Source organism: Artibeus jamaicensis, unplaced genomic scaffold (assembly GCF_021234435.1).
Source record: "Artibeus jamaicensis isolate MK-2021 breed Jamaican fruit bat unplaced genomic scaffold, CSHL_Jam_final contig_685, whole genome shotgun sequence".
NCBI lineage: Eukaryota > Metazoa > Chordata > Mammalia > Chiroptera > Phyllostomidae > Artibeus > Artibeus jamaicensis.
Genome location: NW_026521924.1, coordinates 32,955,323 through 32,973,049, shown reverse-complemented (window position 1 = coordinate 32,973,049; position 17,727 = coordinate 32,955,323). Strand labels below are relative to the sequence as shown.

Below are 17,727 nucleotides of genomic sequence, written 5' to 3'. Positions count from 1 at the left end.
CCTCTTCTTAGAAGCTTTCTGTTGGCGTGCGGTGAGCCGCTGCCCACCTGCTCCCCAAATGTCGCTGGAGACCACCCAGGCAGTGCGTGCCGGCCCCTCTTCCTCTGGCTGTGGTCAGTCCCCGCTGGCAGCAGCGGCACAGCTGGGCCTCCGCTCCGGGGGCTTGCCGGCGTGGAGAGGGGCGGAGTCTGTAAACTCCCGGGCACCTGTGGCTCATCGGGAGCCAACTGGGAGTGTCTTCGCATCTCCAGGACAGGACACGGCCGGAAGGAAGGCTGCCATCTGCTCGTCTGTCCCTTTGTACTGAAGAGAGAAGGGGAGGCAGCCCCTCCCGAGCACACAGGCTGCACTCGCACCCCGAGCGAGGGGCCCCGGCACATGAGGGCCCCACTGGAGTGGGCAGCGTGCCCCTGAGGGGAGGGCTGTCCAGGAGGTGCTGCGGAGAGCCTAGCCCTCACCGCAGGCCAGACCCCCGGCTGGACTCCTGCCCAGGGCAGGAAGTGGGACAGATGCTGGTGCCTCTGCAGGCAGCCCTGTGGGGGCTTGGGATGCTGGTCCAGCCTCCAGGTGCCTGGTCCCTTCGTCTATTCCCCAGGTGCCTGGTCCCTTCGTCTATTCCCCGGGCTTCATCATAATGGTTGGGAAGAAGACAAGAGTGAATTCATGCAGAATGCTGAGCCCTGGGCCCTGCAGCCTGTCTGTGCTCCCGAGTGTTAGACATTGTTTTATTGTTATGGGAGGTTAAATTCTCACAGTCACCCTGCCCAGGGGGCACCGTTGTCATTGCCACCTCTTACAGATCAGAAACAGAAGTGACAAGGCCAAGCAACTTGATCAAAGTCCCTTAGGTCTTGGTGCCCCCAGATGTCACTATGGATTCTGACTCACTCTTTGCTAGAACGCCTTCCAAGGAATGTGGTCACCAGGGACCAGACCAGGTGTGATGAGTCGCAGAGTGCACAGCTGGGCACCCTGATCCCTGCCTGGCTGTTCTTGCCGCATCCCCTTTCCTGGGAAGGACAGAGTTTGGAAAAGGAGCCAGTGGGCTTCCAGCAGGACTAATGGAAGGAGTCACGACACAGAGGTGGCTGGGCAGCGTCTGACGTTCAAGGGCTCCCCTTTCCATAAAAAAAAAATTACTGAAAATTATGTTTCATGACCATGTTGACATAAAGACAAGTGTAATCCTGGCTGGATTAAAAATCAAAACATTTTCTCTGACCCTAAACAGTTCGTATTTTGTCCTCTGATTTTAGGAGGCATTAAAACATTTTCACAGGCCCCTCCAAGAGTTGTGGGCCTGGGCACGGTGCCCGGAGGACCAGCTGGCCCTGAGCCCTGCACCCCAGGCCAGGCAGTGATGCTGGCCTCTCCCTGCCCCGGCCCCTGGCTGGTAAAACCGGCTTCCTGCAGTCAGCAGCATCCTCACCTGCCGAGGAAGCACATTTATCCACTCAGCCAACACTGGCTTGTACCTGAGTGAGCCAGGGACTGCCACAGGCCCTGGGCTGCGGCCCAGACAGCACGAGGCTCTGCCATCCTGTCGCTCTGATTCTGCCAGGGAGAAGCCAAGGGTGAGGGGACCAAGTGCCGGAGGTCAGGACGAGCCTGTGAAGTGAAGCTCTGAGGTCGGAGGGCAGCGCAGGAGGGCTCCTGGCAGCCCTCCGGGTGCACACGCTCGACGTTCTCCGCGCCGCCTTCCATGCCAAAGCCGCGGGCGGATGAAGGCCGCTCTGGGCTGGGGACTTTTTCCTCCTCTTGGACGCAGAAGCATCTGGCCGTTTGTTCCCAAGATGAGGACTTGGCGTCTTTTCGAGTTCACGGGGTCCACCCCCTCCCTTGACCACAGAAGAAATAACTCGGAGGCCCAGGAGGGCAGTGTTGGATCAGCCCTGCCTCTCGGACCCCAGAACACCAACTGGAGGCCTCGTATCCCTGTCTCACACTTCCTCCTGACGGACCTCCAGCCGCTGCCCGCCATGCCCTGCGCTCCGACACCAGGAGGGCCTCGTCCCTCCCACCAGCCTGTCTCTGCCTCCTGGAGTTGGATACATTCTGGATGTCTGTGGGCCTCGGGCCTCGGCTGCTCTCCTCGGGTGCGGGGGCCCGGGTCCCTCGTTTTAATCATCCCAGATGGCACTGGATGGGACTACAGGGCCCTTAAGGAAACGAGGGCCTGTGCAGCTGAGGGGCAGTGTCAAGCCGCAAACAGCTGGGAACGGCCTGGGAGGTGAGCCGTTCGCCCACGGCTGCAGAGGCAAAGCCCGGCACAGGCGAGGCTGGTGAGCAACCTGCCCCCAAGCGGCTGCCCCCGAGGTGTCTGCACCCTCGTGATTGCTTCACATCCTGTTTGTGCAGAAGCTGGAGTGGGAAGGAGAAGAGGCCTGATGACCCAGAGGCTGGGGTGGGTGGGCCCTCCCAGAGCTGGGCGGGCCGTTGTGGTGGGGACAGCAGGATGGGGCCAAGCAGATGTCACCAGTGTTAACTGTGGTCCTGCTTGTCACTTGGGCCTTGGTCCATCAAGACGAGTGGCTGGAATTAATGTTTTGCACAATCAATAAGGAACATTCTCATGCTGTGGGCCTCCCAGGGGCAGCCCATGTCCTTGGGCCTGGAAAACAAAGATGCCACAAGAAAACCGAGATGCCATCCTGCCCTTGGGTGGGTTGTGCCCCTCACTTCCTGAGAGGCCCCCGGTTGTGCTCTGTGCTGTCCCTGGGCTCTTCCTCTGGGCTGGGCCTGCTATTCTGCTCCCTGTCCCCAGCCAGTCCCTGTCGTCACCTTGGAGTGATGTGTCCTTCCCAGAGTCCTGCCTCCACACCACCACCCACCTGGGTCGCCTCATGGAAGACCTTCCTCCCTGTGCCCCAGGGAGCCCTTCCTGCCCTCGCAGGCCTCGCGGGCAGCCCACAGCCACGCCCGGCTAACTCCCCTTTCTGCGTTTGCCTTGGCATCCACCGGGGATCGGCCGTGGCTCAGTGGCAAAGTGCTCAGGCGCGAGTCAGCTGGACCGTGGTGTGACTCCGTCTCTGCCCTCCCTGGCAGTGGGTCCCAGGTAGGTGGCTTCATGCCCGTGACCTCACCTTCTTGCTCTGTAAATGCGGGATGAGGAGTCCTGTCCCTGGAATGGGTTCAGCACGGTGCCTGGCTCCAGAATGGTTGTTTCTCATCCCGGTTGAGAGCCCATAAGGAGAGAGCTAGCTCTGTCAGGAGCACTTTCCTCGGCAAGTGATGGACAACAGGGTGTCTTACCTTCTGGGGACGTGTATGGTTTTCTGTGCGAGCCTGGAAGGACGAGGGCTGGCGAGAGCAGAGGCCGGCAAACTCTCTGGGTCCGGAACCAGCTAGCGAGTGTTTCGGGCTTTGCGGGTCCAACATCGTCTGCCCCAGTCCTGCCGTCTGCGGTTACGTGTGAGCGCACACGGACCGTGTGAGTGACCGCATGTGGCGGTGTTCCCATAAGACTGTTTATAGAGACAGCTGGCGGGCTGGGTTTGCAGGGGGGGCTACAGTTTGCAGACCCCCCTGGGTTAGAGGGTCGGCACAGTGTGGACTTCTCCTCTTGGCCCTGCACGTGGCGTGTGCTGGCGTCGTGGCCTGAGGCTTATCACGGCACCGTCGACGGGATGGTGTCCTTGAGGATGGAGGAAGGAAGCAGTAGGGCTGGATGAAGGATGGTCTCTTCTCGTGCCTGCCTTTTTGGGGAGGAAGGCATTTCCGAGGCGCCTGCTGCAGCCATCCTGGAAGGAGCTGCACGTGAGGCTGGGAAGGGTCTGAGTGGCTGCCTCCTCGGGTGGAGGACCAGGGACAAGGGCTCTGCGCATGGCGGTGGGCCTGCCCGGCCGCTGCCTCGCCGAAAGCTCCGAGGGCGGGCCCTGCCCACTGGGCTCCAGAGTGGCTGCCTGGCCCCTGCAGGGAGCAGGAGCGCTGGTTCCCGGGCAGGCGGACACCTGAGTGTGCAGGGACGGGGCGGGAGATCGGCCCCACGATGGACTTCACTCTGCTTTGGTCACGGAAATGAAAATGCAGGCCTCACAAAACCCCATCCTGGGCGTTTCTCATAATATTCCTGTAAGCTCCTCTCTGAGGTCCTTCACCTGGTGGGTAGGGAGGGACAGATCAACAGCCTGCAAATGACAGGGACAAAAGCTGAGATCTGCAACCCCACAGGTGAATTGCAAAGGCTTGCAGATTAAAATGAGCCAGTGCAAAAACCTGGGAGTCCCTGCATATGAGATGCTGGGAAGATGCAGAGCTAGAGAGATGAGACCAAGTCAGCAGTTACCGGACAGGCTGGCGGAGGCTGGGGGGAGGGCGTGGCTAGCAGAGGTTGTGCCCCTTGGCCCTGCTGATGTCTTGGACTGGAGCTCTCTCTGCATTGGTGCCTGACCTGTGTGTGAAATCCCCAGCTTCCACCCACTCAACACCAGGAGCACCTTTCCCAGGTTGTGACAACAAAAATGTCCCCAGACACTGCCACCGGTCCCCTGGGGAGCAGGGCAACCCTGGGCTGGACGCACTTAGAGAAAAGGCAGCAGAGGGGAGTTCTTTGGGGGAGGTGCTGGGGCTGCGCTGTGTCCTAGTAGGAGACTGTATGGACCCACACACGTGTTAAATAAAATCTACAGGTCTGTGTACAAAAAAGTCAACTTCACTGTATGTTCATTTAAAAAGTAAAATTAAAAAAAGGCAAAATTCAAAAGAAGCAAAACACACCGGAGAGAGAGGCAAGCCGTGAGCTCTACTGAAGAAGAAACCAGCAGATCCAGTGCCCACTGACCCCCACCCTGGGCTGCGGCCTGCAGCGCGTTGGCCGGAATCGTCCACCTGGTAAACCTCTCCGTCCTCGCCTAACTGTGGGACGCCCAGTTAAACTCGAATTTCAGCTGAACCACAGGTAATTGCTTAATAAAAGTACGTCCCACATATTGCAAACATTATTCTTTTATCTGAGATTCAAATTTAACTGGGTGTCCTGTATTTTTATTTGCAAAATCTGACAACCCTATTCTTGGAAAAATCTTCAGGTTTTTTTTAAAAAAAAAAATCTATTAACCCTTAACTGTAATATAAATCCTTTTCAACTTTGCTACAGACACAGACCTTTGTTAAAATAGTATGCGTTTGTTTCTTTTTTCCAATTAATTCAGTCACCTCAGTCTGTCTGCCTAATACATTTGTCCTGGCTCCCTGTTCAGTGTGACTTGCCCTTGCATTTATTTTCAAATATTTTGGTTTTTTTGAGAGAGAGAGGGGAAGGAGGGAGAAAAAGAGGTAGAGAAACATCGATGTAAGAGAGAAACATTGACTGGTTGCCTCTCATACCTGCCCCGACAATGGGACCGAATCTGCAACCCGGGCGTGTGCCCTGACTGGGGATCGAACCGGCAACCTTTGGCTTTGCAAGATGACACCCAACCCACTGAGCCGCACCAGTCAGGGCTGCCCTGGACATTTAAATACAAACAATCCAAATGAACGTTTGCACACGCAAAGTAAAACCTATGTATGTAATATCATAAAATGAAAAGGAATTCTTCTCCCAGCCAACCCACATGTCCTCTCCCCCAGGATAAGCTTTCCCGGCCCTTTTCGGGGATATTAAAATAAAAATGAACTTACATACGAACAAACCCACATATGTTCATAGGAGCTTTACATTTCTTTCCTCCCACTTGTAAATCGCACTGTATCATGTTTGGCCTCTCCCTCTGGGGCGGATCTGAGGGGCCCCTCCTTCTGTGGGCCCCCAAGAGCCCGGGCCCGCTGGGCCCTCAGGGCGCGGGGCAGCGCTGGCCCAACACTGGGTGAGGGATGCACCCAGAGAGATGCACGCACTGCTCAGGTGCCTGGGTAGCCGTGCCCCCAAACCGAATCATCTCCTGTTAATAACATCCCGCATCGTCTCTCGGGCTTTGCAGGGAGAGACCAGGCGGCATGACTCGCCCGTGCCTGGCCCTGTGGCCTGGCTTACCTTGGGGAGGGTATAGGAAAGCCCTGGCTCTCCACCTGGGACGTTTTGCCCCCCAGGGGACACTTGGATACATTTCTGGGACTACCCAGGGATGCTGCTGCACACCGTACAATACCCCCGTGGTCCCCCAAAGAGCCCGAACTCCGCACGCCCATCTCTGAGCCCAGTGCGCACCTTCACCCGTCTCTGGCCTGCACGGGCTGGGCAGTGGTGGGGGCGGGTGCAGAGACCTGGAGACCCTCTTCATTCTGCTCTGTCACCCACTTTCCTGCTGAGGCAGTGGGCCCCTGGGCCCTGGCCATTGTGACAGCCTCGGGAGCAGGCCCGCCCCCAGCCACCACTGCAAGAGTTACTGTATCCAGAGCAGCATTGTGCTCTCAGACGAGGCATTTTTATTTTGCCCTTAAAAGCCTTCCAGGGGGGAACGCAAATCCTAGGGGCTCAGCTTTAATGGTTCTTTTTACAGAACCGCTCCAATTATCGATGGGTGAACTCAGGGAAACCCCGCTCAAGAATGCAGGAGAGCGAACGTTAAAGGGGTTAATTTAGGGGAAAACAGTGGTGGGGGGGTGCAGAGGGGGGTTGGTCTTTGAAACGCTCCTTGTTAAAAAACCAAAGCGGACCCCTGGAGCTGGCCCGGTCCTTGGGAGGGCAGGTTCCCTGACTTTTGCCCGTCCGGGAGGCTCCGGGTGCAGTTCATTCCAGATGCGGACGGGCCCAGGGCTCCTGGAGCACTGATTCTGCCGCCCTTGACCCTGGCCGCCCAGGGGGGAGGCACTGCATCTGTGGCGGTTGGGTGGCCGCACCTGGTTCAGGGGATGCCCCTCGCTTCCAAGCCAGGTGTCCTTGCGCAGGTTCTCCTGTCTCCCCGAGGACAGGCTTTCTTTGTCCTGTCTCTTGCTTCATCTTTCTTTGGAACCTTATCACACCAGTGGGGACAGGATGTGAACCCAGGAAGGCTGGTACTGGGCCAGAGCGGGTCCTGACTCCCAGTCAGTGTCGCCCCCCCTCACCAAACGCAGCGGCAGTGTCCTCCTGCCACCTCCCACCCTCCCCTCCAGGCAGGTTCTGCGCTCCCTCCGCCCCTGCCTCCCCTGCCTCAGTTTCCCCTCTTAGTAAACAGCCCCGCCCTTCTTCCAGGGGCCCAGGCCCCGAGCTCAGAAGTCAGGTGTGACATCTCCCTTTCTCACCTTTGACGTTTGAAAGTTCCCTCCATTTTCCTCTCAAAATAGACCCGAGATTGGTCGTTTTCCAGGTGGGGGCATTGGACTCCAGTGATATGACGATTGGGTGAAACTGGGTAAAAGGTACATGGGACCTCCCGGAAGGATTTTTTTTTTTACAACTTCCTGTGAGTTACTAATTCTTTCAAAACGAGACATTAAAAATGCATTCTAAAGATGGCGTTAAAAACAAATTACAGAAGATCTGACCCTTTCTGGCTCCCTGCCTGCCCCGTCCAGGACGCCTCACTCTGGTCTCCCTCCGGCTTTGGTTCTTGACCCCACAGCGCAGCTCCCGGGGCAGCCCCAGGTGGTCTTCGGCCAACAGCTCCAGCTGCCCACTCCTCTGTCCACCCAGCCCCAGCTCTCGCACACCCTTGGTTTCCACTTCCTGCAGATGTATGAGTACCCGGCAGCTGCAGTAACAAAACACCATACACTGGGGGGCTTAGAACAATAGAGCTCTAGTCCCTCACTGGCTGGAAGCTGGAAGTCCAAAGTCAAGGTGTCCCCAGACTGTGCTCCTTCCAAGGCTCCAGGGAAGGGTCCTGCCTTGCCTGTCTTGGCTCCCGGTGGCTCCTGGAGTTCTTTAGTGTTGCTTGGCCATCTTTCGTGTGTGTGTGTGTGTGTCTGTCTGTCTTCACATGGCCTTCTTCTAAGGACAACAGTCATTGCATTAGGGCCGTTCCTAATCCAGTGTGAACTAATCTCGACTGACTTCATCTGCATAGATACTCTTTCCAAACAAGGTCACACCCTGAGGTTCTGGAGGACACACTATTCAACCAAGTAAATGACCTTCCCTTTGTGCCCTCCCACCCCCATCTCTGTTCCAACTGGGGGCCAGTCTCATTGAACACCACCCCCCCGGCTCCCAGCTCTGGGCATTCGCCTTCCCAGTGTGCCCTGCCTGGAATGGCTTCTCCCCTAATGGCCATGAGACTTCTCTCCTCGGTTACCCAGTTCTCTGCTCAGGTGGCCCTTTGGTGCAGAGAGGGTGGCAGACATGCAGGCTGCTTGTGACTGCCCCCATCCTCCCTGGTCTGGCCTAGGACGCCCCCGCCTCTAGGGATCAGGTGGATCATGTGACTTGCCTTGCCCACAGAGATGTGAGTGGAACCTCCTCTAACCCGAGACCCTCTGCAGACCTCGGCCCGGCTCCTCACCCTCCCCTGCTTCAAATTTTCACCATGGGATCCTGGTGGTTGGAGTTTCCTGCCAGCCTGCCCCAGGGCCAGGGAGTTTTCTCGGTGTGGTCCCCCATTGTGTCCTAGGCTCCTAACACGACTGGGTGTAGAGCCGGGCCTGGGTGAGTGGACAAGAGTGTGTGAGTGAAGCGTGAGGCGCACACCAGACCCCCGCTAACCACATCTTCTACGCATCTGGCTGCTTCCGATCTAGGGCAGAGCATCAACCTCAAGTTGGCGGGCCTGATCGGGCGGCATGGGCCCCAGAACAAGCAGCCCTTCATGGTGGCCTTCTTCAAGGCCACCGAGGTCCACCTGCGCAGCACCCGCTCCACAGGGGGCAGGCAGCGCGGCCAGAACCGCTCCAAGACGCCCAAGAACCAGGAAGCCCTGCGGATGGCCAACCTGGCAGGTACGCCCGGGGCGGGAGGCTTCAAACGCAGACTCCGGGGACCCAGCGGGAGCCCGGTGAGGAGCCACTCAAAATCACACGCTCCACAGATGGTTCTGGAACAATGCAGCAGGAGGCAAAATCCACACATCCCTGCTGCTGCCCAGAGCTCACCCGCTTAACTGTGCACAAGTCATAAATTCATTCAGAATTGCAAGTACCAAAACGTGAGCATAACCGGGCGCCAACCGCGCTTCTAAAGAGACGAGCCAGGGCCTGCAGAAAAGAGGAGGACTGGAGGATGAGTGGGAAGATGCCACACCAACTCCCCGGGGAGGCGGAGGAGTGGGGGCCTTTGCTGTATCTTTAACTTTATTTCTTAAAGATTGGAAACTCCTGGCAAACTGGAACACTTGTTAATTATGGCTTTTTCTAGCCGGAGTCCGTCTCCGGGTGCTGGGAGATCATAGCCGAGCTTGTCTGCTCTCCTGGCTCCCGGGGCTGGGGTTGGTCCCGGGGAGCACAGAAGGGGGACGTGGGCGTATTTAGATTATGCAAAGCAGCCGCTCCCCCAAATCTGCCGCGGGTTGTCAGCGTCTTTCATCTCAGCTAGCTGATTTTGAACTTCCTGCTCATTTTCTTCTTCGAGGGAGAGAAAAGTTGGCTGCTGTGGGTGGGGAAGTTTTTAGGAGTGGGCTCCCTGGCCCCCAGGGGCCCCAGATGAGTGGACCTCGGTGGGTGTGGGGGCTCAGAGTTTGTGCTCGGGGCTCTGCAGGGATTCTTCTATGGCGGGTGCGTCATCCTTTTCTCAGAGGGGTCTGTGGCCCCCAACATTGAAAACAAACTGAACCCCTGATCTGTTGGAAACCTCCGTGCCAGGCTCTTGGGGGCTGGGCTTCAACATTGTCAGCCAGCCGTGGTGCCCTGGGGACAGTGGACCACGGGAGGTGGCCGTCATGATGGCCACACTGTAAGGGGCCTGAGTGTCAGGACATGGTGACTAGGAACTCACAGTTTGGGGGCTCAGAGAAGACTTCCCAGCTCAGAGCTCGGGGGCGGGCAGGTTCCCAGGAGGCCAGGCTGGGTCGGCTCCACTGCAGGTGCGGAGACCTGCGGTGGGAGGTCACATGGCGTCTGTGAGGGGAGAGGAGAAGGACGGACGTGGTGGCTGGGACGAGGGGAGGGGAGGGATGCTGAGATGAACAAATGGAAGTGTCTTGGGATCCACATCTTGAGTTTGAACTTCATCCAAAGCAAATTTGGAAGCCTTTGCCAAGTTTCAAGCTACGGTGTGGGGTATGGGTGGTCAGACCGTCCTTTGCTCCTTCTGCTGATCTGGGGGGAGGGGGGGGAAGGCCAGGAGGGGCTTTCCCTATCAGCCAGGCAGGAAGTGCTGGCAAATTCCATCCCAGCAAAGACTCTGGGTCCTGGAGTTCCATCAGGGCTTCCTCAAAGACTTAGGATTCAAGACCCAACTTCCCCGCCACGTCCTCATGAACCCCCTGGCAAGTCTCCATTTACATCACCCCCAGGACGGGTCTCTCACTACCTCACAGGGCAGCTGTTCTTCCTTGCCTGGCATCTGCCTCCTTCCTGTGGATTTCTGCTTCCTGGCCCCGTCTGACGTTCATGGAGACCCTGCCTGGAAGTTTGATAGGAAAAGGAATACGGAGGCCTGGGCCCCACCACGGGCTCAGTAAGGCAGACCCTGCGTGTGTTTGCACACGCGTGCGTGCACATGCCCGTGTGAAGGACTTTACCTGAGTGAAGAGCTGGGGCCCTGCTGCCGGCCACGCACGTCAGCCCCGCTCTCCCGGCAGCCCTTTGTGCGCCGGAAGGAGACAAGCTGCCGCCTGCTGCCCACCCGGGTGCTCTGTCCCGAGGGCTGCCCCACCCCGAGGCCATCCAGGGCTCCACTCGGGCTGTGGTTCGGGACTGAGAGACTGGGTTGCTGCCCCCCTCCCCGCCCACGTTTGGCCCCAGCTCCCTGGTAATTGGCCCTTTTCACCAGGTGACCCTAGGGCAGGGGCTGAGCCCCAGCACCAGCTGGAACTTGTCGGCTGCTGGGGCCCGGGCTCCGGGGCGGAGGAAGCAGCAGTGTTGCCTCCCCTTGCTTGCTGGCCACCTGGCTGTTGGGGCAGGAGGGACAGGAGGGGCAGGACAGGAGGGGCAGTGGCCCTGGGACCTACTTCTCAAGCGCCCCTTTCCTTCCCTTTCTGCACCAACAGCACCAGCTGCCTGGTGCTGGCACCATGTAAAGAACGATACAGAGCTGTATGAGAGCTCAGTGAGCAGAATGTGCCGCAATTGATTAGCGATGTCTGCTGGGAGCAGAGGAGGGGCAGGCAGCAACCTGAGTGCCACTCTCCAGCCCTGTCTTAAAGCGAAGCAGTGATATTTGGCTTCATGTTGAAACTCAAGGCCCAAAGGCCAAAGGTAGCTGTGTGTGGCAGGGCAGGAAGGGGGGGAGAGGTGTTGTCCAAGAGACAGAGATAGAAATTTCGACATGTTTAGTCCCTCAGTCCCCAACCCCCAAGTCTGCGAACTGCACACACTTCTGGAAAGTCCCAGGGCCTCATTTTCATGCCCCCGAGACCTCAGCAGTGGGTTTTTCTGGAAGCTCGTGGAATCCGACTTTGTGCTCTTTGTTTACTCTCGGTGGTAGTAGTGACGGGGGCTTTGTCCCAGGCCCTGTCGGTACCCTCTCCGGTCATTGTGGGGTGGGCTGACCTCCCATAGTGAGGCTGGCCAAACCCCCACTGGGTTGGCCCCTCTGGGCAGCCGGTGTGGGATGTGGATGGGCTTTGACTCCCTTGCGGAATCCAGGCGGATGTCAGCATCTAAACCACATTTGTGTATAAAAGAAACCAGTGTCCTCAGAAGGATCCAGGAGGCTCTGTGAGCGGAGGCTGTGTGGTGGGAGGGAGGGGGGCCTTGGCACCTTCCTTGGGGGGCCGTTGGTCAGGGGGATGCATTTGAAGGCCTTTATGGCTGAAAAGCTGCCCCGTAGCCATGGGTGTTCGGCTGCAAGGAGACTGACGCCCGTGCGTTTTGTGCTCTTCTCCGCCATCTGCCCCGCCGAGCAGAGAACAGTAGCGCTGACCAGAGGCAGGCCTGCAAGAAGCACGAGCTGTACGTCAGTTTCCGAGACCTGGGCTGGCAGGTACGTGGTGCCGGTCCCCCACCCCCGCTCCCGCAAGGCTGTGGGCTGTGCCCCTGTCTATGTGCAGGAAGTCGCATTTCCCCTCCATCCAGGTCAGTTAGGACTCCGCTGTCAAGGGTCCTAACCAGGGTGGGGGGATTTAGGGTACCGATCCCCGGCCCTCCCCCCCCCCCCCCGCCCCCGCTCGCTCCCCTCCCTACAGGACTGGATCATCGCACCTGAGGGCTACGCTGCCTACTACTGCGAGGGGGAGTGCGCCTTCCCCCTGAACTCCTACATGAACGCCACCAACCACGCCATCGTGCAGACACTGGTGAGTGCGGCCGCCGAGTCCTTCTGCCCTTCTTCGGGCTGGGCCCAGAGATCTCGAGGGCCCCTTCCTCTGTTAAAAAAAGGTCGACAGTTATCTTTTGCTACTGGGTTGACGTAAAGATGTGTTTGATGTTTGACCCCAAGGTCCCTAGATTTTATCTATTTCTTCTAATTTTAAAAGAAATTGGAACAGTTTGGTGGGCAACTGTCAATGGGCCCGATGGAGCAGTGGCCCTGGCCCTGCCTGTCTGGGGGCCACTGTGCTGGGCTGTCAGTCTGTCTGCTCCGTGTCAGTAGGCCTATCCCTGACCCATGGTGCCTGGTCTGCCCCTGGGTGGGGGGCTCGAGAGCTTGTCCCCCCACCTGATCCCGCCACGACTTTGGCGTCCCCCTCCTAGCCTCGCACGTTGAACTTCAGTCCTGCAGGGGTGTTCACTGTGCTAGTTGAGGGTCTCCCACCTGTAGGGACAACCAGGGAGCAGGGGACAGCTCAGAAACAGGTGGACCGCTGCGGTCCCTGCCTCGGGGCCTCGTTATCGGAGGGGGGAAACGATCAGTGAACAGATGAGGAAACCAGAGAGGTGGGGAGTGACCGGAAGATGCCAAGAGGGCATCAGGATGTTAAAGAGAAGGGCTGGGGAGCCCCCACCTGGCTGCTCCCGTTGGGCTTCGCGGGGTCATGGGAGGGGTCGGTGCGGTGACGAGGTCACAGCTCTTTGCAGGGCGCCCAGCGCGAGGACACAAACAGGTCCTGCTCTTCCTGCCCTACCGGCGACAGCTGCGGTCAGAGCTCGGGGCTTTGTCCTCTAGCCTCGAATCTGGGGTTCAAGGTTCTTGGTTACCTGGCTTCCTGCTGTGCACATTAGACCTTTCCTGACTACTGGTGATCCTCACTGGCTTGAATGCTCCAGCGGACAGGCAGCTCACTGCCCAGGGCCACCCCTCTGTCCCACGGTCCTGCGTGTCGTGGAGCTCCGTACTGCATTTGTGTGGTCATCTGCCTCCCTCTCCCCTGGTCCCTGCCCCCGTGTCCTGTCTCGGAGGAAAAGCCCCTCTGGTCCTTGCATTTGGACCAGCCTCACCCTTAGAGGGAAAGTCCCTCTTCCACACGTTGCTCTTCCAGCCTCTCCCTCCCTCCCCCAGCAGCAAACTCCGAAGCTTATTCAGGGAGGAAAGCCCCTGCACCAGAAATGAACAGTTGCCCAGCCTGCTCTGCAGCCTGGATCTACTCCCCTGTCCCCCCTCAGGCCCTGCTCTGAGGACCCTGGGAGGTGACGGGAGTGTCTGCCAGGTGGCCAAGGACAGGCAGCCCAGGACAGGCAGCCCTCTACGCTCTGACCCCACCTTCGTGGGCTTGTGACCACCCGCTCAATCTGTGTTCCACCAGAGACCCCTAGAGTCAGACTGAATCCTTCGATTATTCTGAAATGGGGGTCCTGTTTTCAAAGGGGGCAACTCCTTATCTTCCAGGGAGTCCTAGCAAGATGCAAACAAAACGAGCTGACATCTGGGGTTTGCTTCAAAGTTATTCTGGGCGGAAAAGCTGGGGGGCAGTTTCGACGTTAGGCTTTGAAACTGTCCACAGCAAAACGTTCAGAAAAGGGGTGCAGGTCTGAGTCGGAGGCCCCAGGCCGAGGCCAATGAGCTGAGTGCTCTCACTAGGAGCTCATGGCGTGTTTTGGAAACCCAGACCTTTGCCCTAGAAACAAAACAGCCGCACCCCTGGCCTGTGTGGATTAGCCAGCCTGTCTGATCGCATGGGCTTTGGTTGCTGAGGTCAGTCTGGGTCAGCCTGTGACTGAAGAAGAGAGACCTTTAGTTTGCCCCAGTCCTCACTCTTCCCTGTCGTCTCACTCCCAGCCTCATTCACTCCTTAGCAACCGCCCTGTGGTCCCTGTAGGCATCGAGTTTGTTGGCTCCTGCCCCTCATCCTCTGTGAGGCTCACAGAACCCCGGAGTGAGACAGAGCAGCAAACCTGAGCAACTGGCCGGCTTCTTTCTTCATTCCTGGATCGGGACCTGCCCCTTTCTTGTTGATGTCTCCCAAGTGTTGGCCCACCTGCCTTTCCTCTTATTGTTGCTGTTCCAGAGGCAAAGCAGCCCAGTGGGGTCTAGCCCAGCGCCATCCAATTCAGTGACCAGGCACTCGGCCTGTGCAATATTTAAATTAATCTCATCTGTTTCTTCCCTGAGTTTTTAATCGTGGCTGTGGGAACTTTGAGAGTTACCTGTGGGATCACATTTTTGCATCACGCTTTCCCTGAACAAGAGAGCCACCCGTCTCTGAAAAGGGCCAGAGAGTAAACACTTTGACTTCGAGAGTTGAAAGTCACCGCCGCTCAGCTCGGCCCTCGAACCCAGATGTGGCCCTGGGACTGGGCCTGGCCGGGTGCCAATAAAGCTTTATTCACAAAACTGGGGAGTGGGGCTGGGTTGGGCCCGAAGGCTGACCCTGGTCCAGCCCAGTGGTTCCCCACGAGAGGGCAATTTTGTCCCTCGGGGATATTCGACGTCTAGCCGCCCTTTTCAGACGTCATGAATGGGGGCTGGGGTGGCGTGCTTCAGACCCTGGAGCCCAGGGGTGCTGTTAACACCCTACAGTGCCCAGGGCAGCGCCCCTCTCTTCCCGTAGACAGCTCTGGCTCTGGGCATGCTCAGTGAGTGTCGCCGAGGTCATTCGCCCAAGCAGTACCTGTGCCTGTAGATGTAAGGAAGCCCGAGAGACACGGGCTGTGTCTCACTGTGGCCAACATGTTGGTGTGTGTGTTCCAGGTGCACTTCATCAACCCGGACACGGTGCCCAAGCCCTGCTGCGCCCCGACTCAGCTCAACGCCATCTCTGTCCTCTACTTCGATGACAGCTCCAATGTCATCCTGAAGAAATACAGAAACATGGTCGTGCGGGCCTGTGGCTGCCACTAGCCCCCCTGGAAGTGAGGCCCTGGGGGGCCGCGTTTTCTGGGGTCCTACATCTCCCCACCCCACGGCCCCACCGCCCACCGCAGCAAGGAGCCAGCAGACCGACCGCCCTCTGCCGCACCTTCCAGTCGCCCGCGCCAACCTGGACGGTGCAGGAGCATCAGGGACTTTGAGCGGCAAGTGGCTTTCAGTCAGTTTTTTATCGTCACCCTACGGACCAAACCCAACCTGCTGCTGTAGGCAAAACCTAACAGGAAGAAAAACGTATAAAGAGAAACTGCCCCCCACGGTCACGGGCTGCGACGTCTCAGCCAGGTGCTGACCGGCCCCCGGGGTGACTAGGGGCGCCCTTTGGCCAGACCGCCCAGCAGCGGCAGAAAAGGACATGGCGAGGGGTGGGCACGTGGGCGTCTGTGCCCGAGGAAGAGTGACGCGGAAGTTCCTGTAATAAATGTCCCAATAAAACGAATGAATGAAAATGGTTAGGATGTTACCGATATATTTTCCTAAACAGTTGATTCCCATTTCTTGGTTTACTCTGATTTCATAAACAGAAGCTGTGGCCGGCGGAGCGCGGGGGAGAGGCCCCCTCCCTTTAGTCCATTTGGGTTTTGCCTGAGGTTTCCAGAGACCTGGGGTTCACATGGACTTGCCCAAATCCAAGATTCAGCCAGGGAGGGAAGGGGCAAATTTCTGCTCAGAGGAAGGGGCATGTTGACCTTGAAGGAAGCCCGTTTGGTAGTTCAGCGCCGGGTGGGGTGGCAGAAATTAAAAGTAGTCACTGAAGCCCTGGCAGATGTTTGCGAGTGGTTCTCCCGCACCCTCCATGCCAGGACGGCAGCGTGAAGGGCAGCCTGGAGGATGGCAGCATTCGGCCAGAACCTGCAACTTGACCCTGACCGCTGGCCCATGTGGCCCTGTTTAAAGAAGCGCCAAGGAAACCTAGCTCTCACTAGGGCTGCCATCTATGCCCCAAGGAGGATCGTCTGTTGTTCATTGCTGGCCGTGTTCTGAAGTCTGGGTTCAGACTGGGCCTAAGGAGGCCCCCCTCTTTTCATTGGCAGACCCCTACTGGGGGTTCTGCAAGCAGTCGGCTCCTTGAAGGCTAGTGGGGGGGATGCTGGGTGTCGGGTGTGCTGGGCGTGAATCTCAAATGGAAGGACCTAGAAGCGTTTTGACAATGGTGTTCTAATCTAGTGTCCTGACTTAAAGGTGCTGTTTCTGATATGGCTCTTGGCCAAAGCCTTCCTCACTGTGTCCAGTGGGCCCCCCTAAATCGTGTGCACCCCACCCTGCCCCCAGCTCCAGCACAGGGCTTGCAATGCATGGAGCTGTCTGTGAACAAAGACCAGGGTTCCCCAGTAGGTCCCTAAAGCCTGCTCTGGGGGGAGGAGCTGTTTTTCCTCCATGATTCAGTGGGTCACTGGAAACTTTGGGGAAACTTTGTTTTTTACTTCCTTTTGTTTTTTCTTCTTCAGTAGCTTGGGCTGCAGCCTTCGCTCTGCTTGGTCAACAGGGCAGAGTTGCGGTTTTTGTGGTTTTTGTTACATTTTGTTTCATCTGTTGGCAGATCTGAGGATTTTCCTGTGACGCCCTCTTGGTGCAAGTTTTCTCCCCTGTTATGCCAAACAGCCTCTGGTTAGCCTCGTTTGTACATTGAAATGTGTAAATAGTTGTTACAAAAGAAATTATTTATGTCCATCAGAAGCTCTTTCTAGACCCTCCATCAGTTGCTTGTTTGGGACGATGAGTTCGCCACCCCCAACCTGCTTATTTTCTTATTTAAGACTATTTATTAACGATCGGACCCGTGTATCTCCAGCTGTTGCACAGAGCAGTCCTTGGCGAGAATTCTGTATAAATAGACGAAATAAAAAGGGTTTTGACTTTGCAATTAAAGGAGGCATTCGGTTCTGCTTCTTGGGCCTGTGTACGTGTCTCTGTTGTTTTTCTCAACCCCGGACACTGGTGTTCTCTTGGCTGTGAGAACCCTCTGCCGGGCCCCCACTGTTCACATGCTGTTTACCCTCCGGGCCCTGGGGCGGTGGGCACGCGTGAGGATGCGGTGCAGCTGTGTGGGGCTCGGGGCAGGAGAGATGGGGCCCAACAACCAACATGGTCTCGTAGGCTCGACTACAAAGGTCCCTGCCTGGGTTACCCAGAGTGCAGCTGCCAGCAGCTGTTTCAGAGAGGCGGGGGGTAAATTAGCTCTGTTTACTGCGAACATAGTTGAAAGGTTTAGTCATCCCAATAAAATAGAGGCACAAGAAGGAAAGAAAAAAAGGTGGGAGGGGAGGGTACACCCAAAACTTTAAAGCAACACAGGCCCCAGAGTGGACACTGTCCAGTGCGGAGCATTGCGGTGGGTGGGGGCCGCGTGTTCTAGGCCCCAGCTGAGGACGGCCCTGCCTGTGCAGAGCGGCCACACGGGGTCCTTCTCGCTGTGAAGTGTACACTAAGGTCACCTGATGGATGTTAGGATATCGGCTGTTCCCTGGCCAGGCCGCTCTCTCTTCCCTGGTGCCTCAAACCAGCGGTGGCTCTAAACAAGTCCTAGT

General features: G+C 57.5%; 1 protein-coding gene across 1 annotated transcript in view; it reads left to right on the top strand.

Moving 5' to 3' along the window:
- BMP7 (bone morphogenetic protein 7) overlaps positions 1-17,040 on the top strand; it is a 68,994-nt gene extending 51,954 nt beyond the window's left edge. Inside the window, exons 4-7 of the mRNA XM_037133672.2 lie at positions 8,599-8,796; positions 11,862-11,938; positions 12,141-12,251; positions 15,023-17,040. Of these exons, the coding sequence (XP_036989567.2) occupies positions 8,599-8,796; positions 11,862-11,938; positions 12,141-12,251; positions 15,023-15,172 (536 nt within the window). The 3' untranslated portion in view covers positions 15,173-17,040. The remainder of the gene's footprint in view (positions 1-8,598; positions 8,797-11,861; positions 11,939-12,140; positions 12,252-15,022) is intronic.
- The last annotated feature ends 687 nt before the right edge of the window (positions 17,041-17,727 follow it).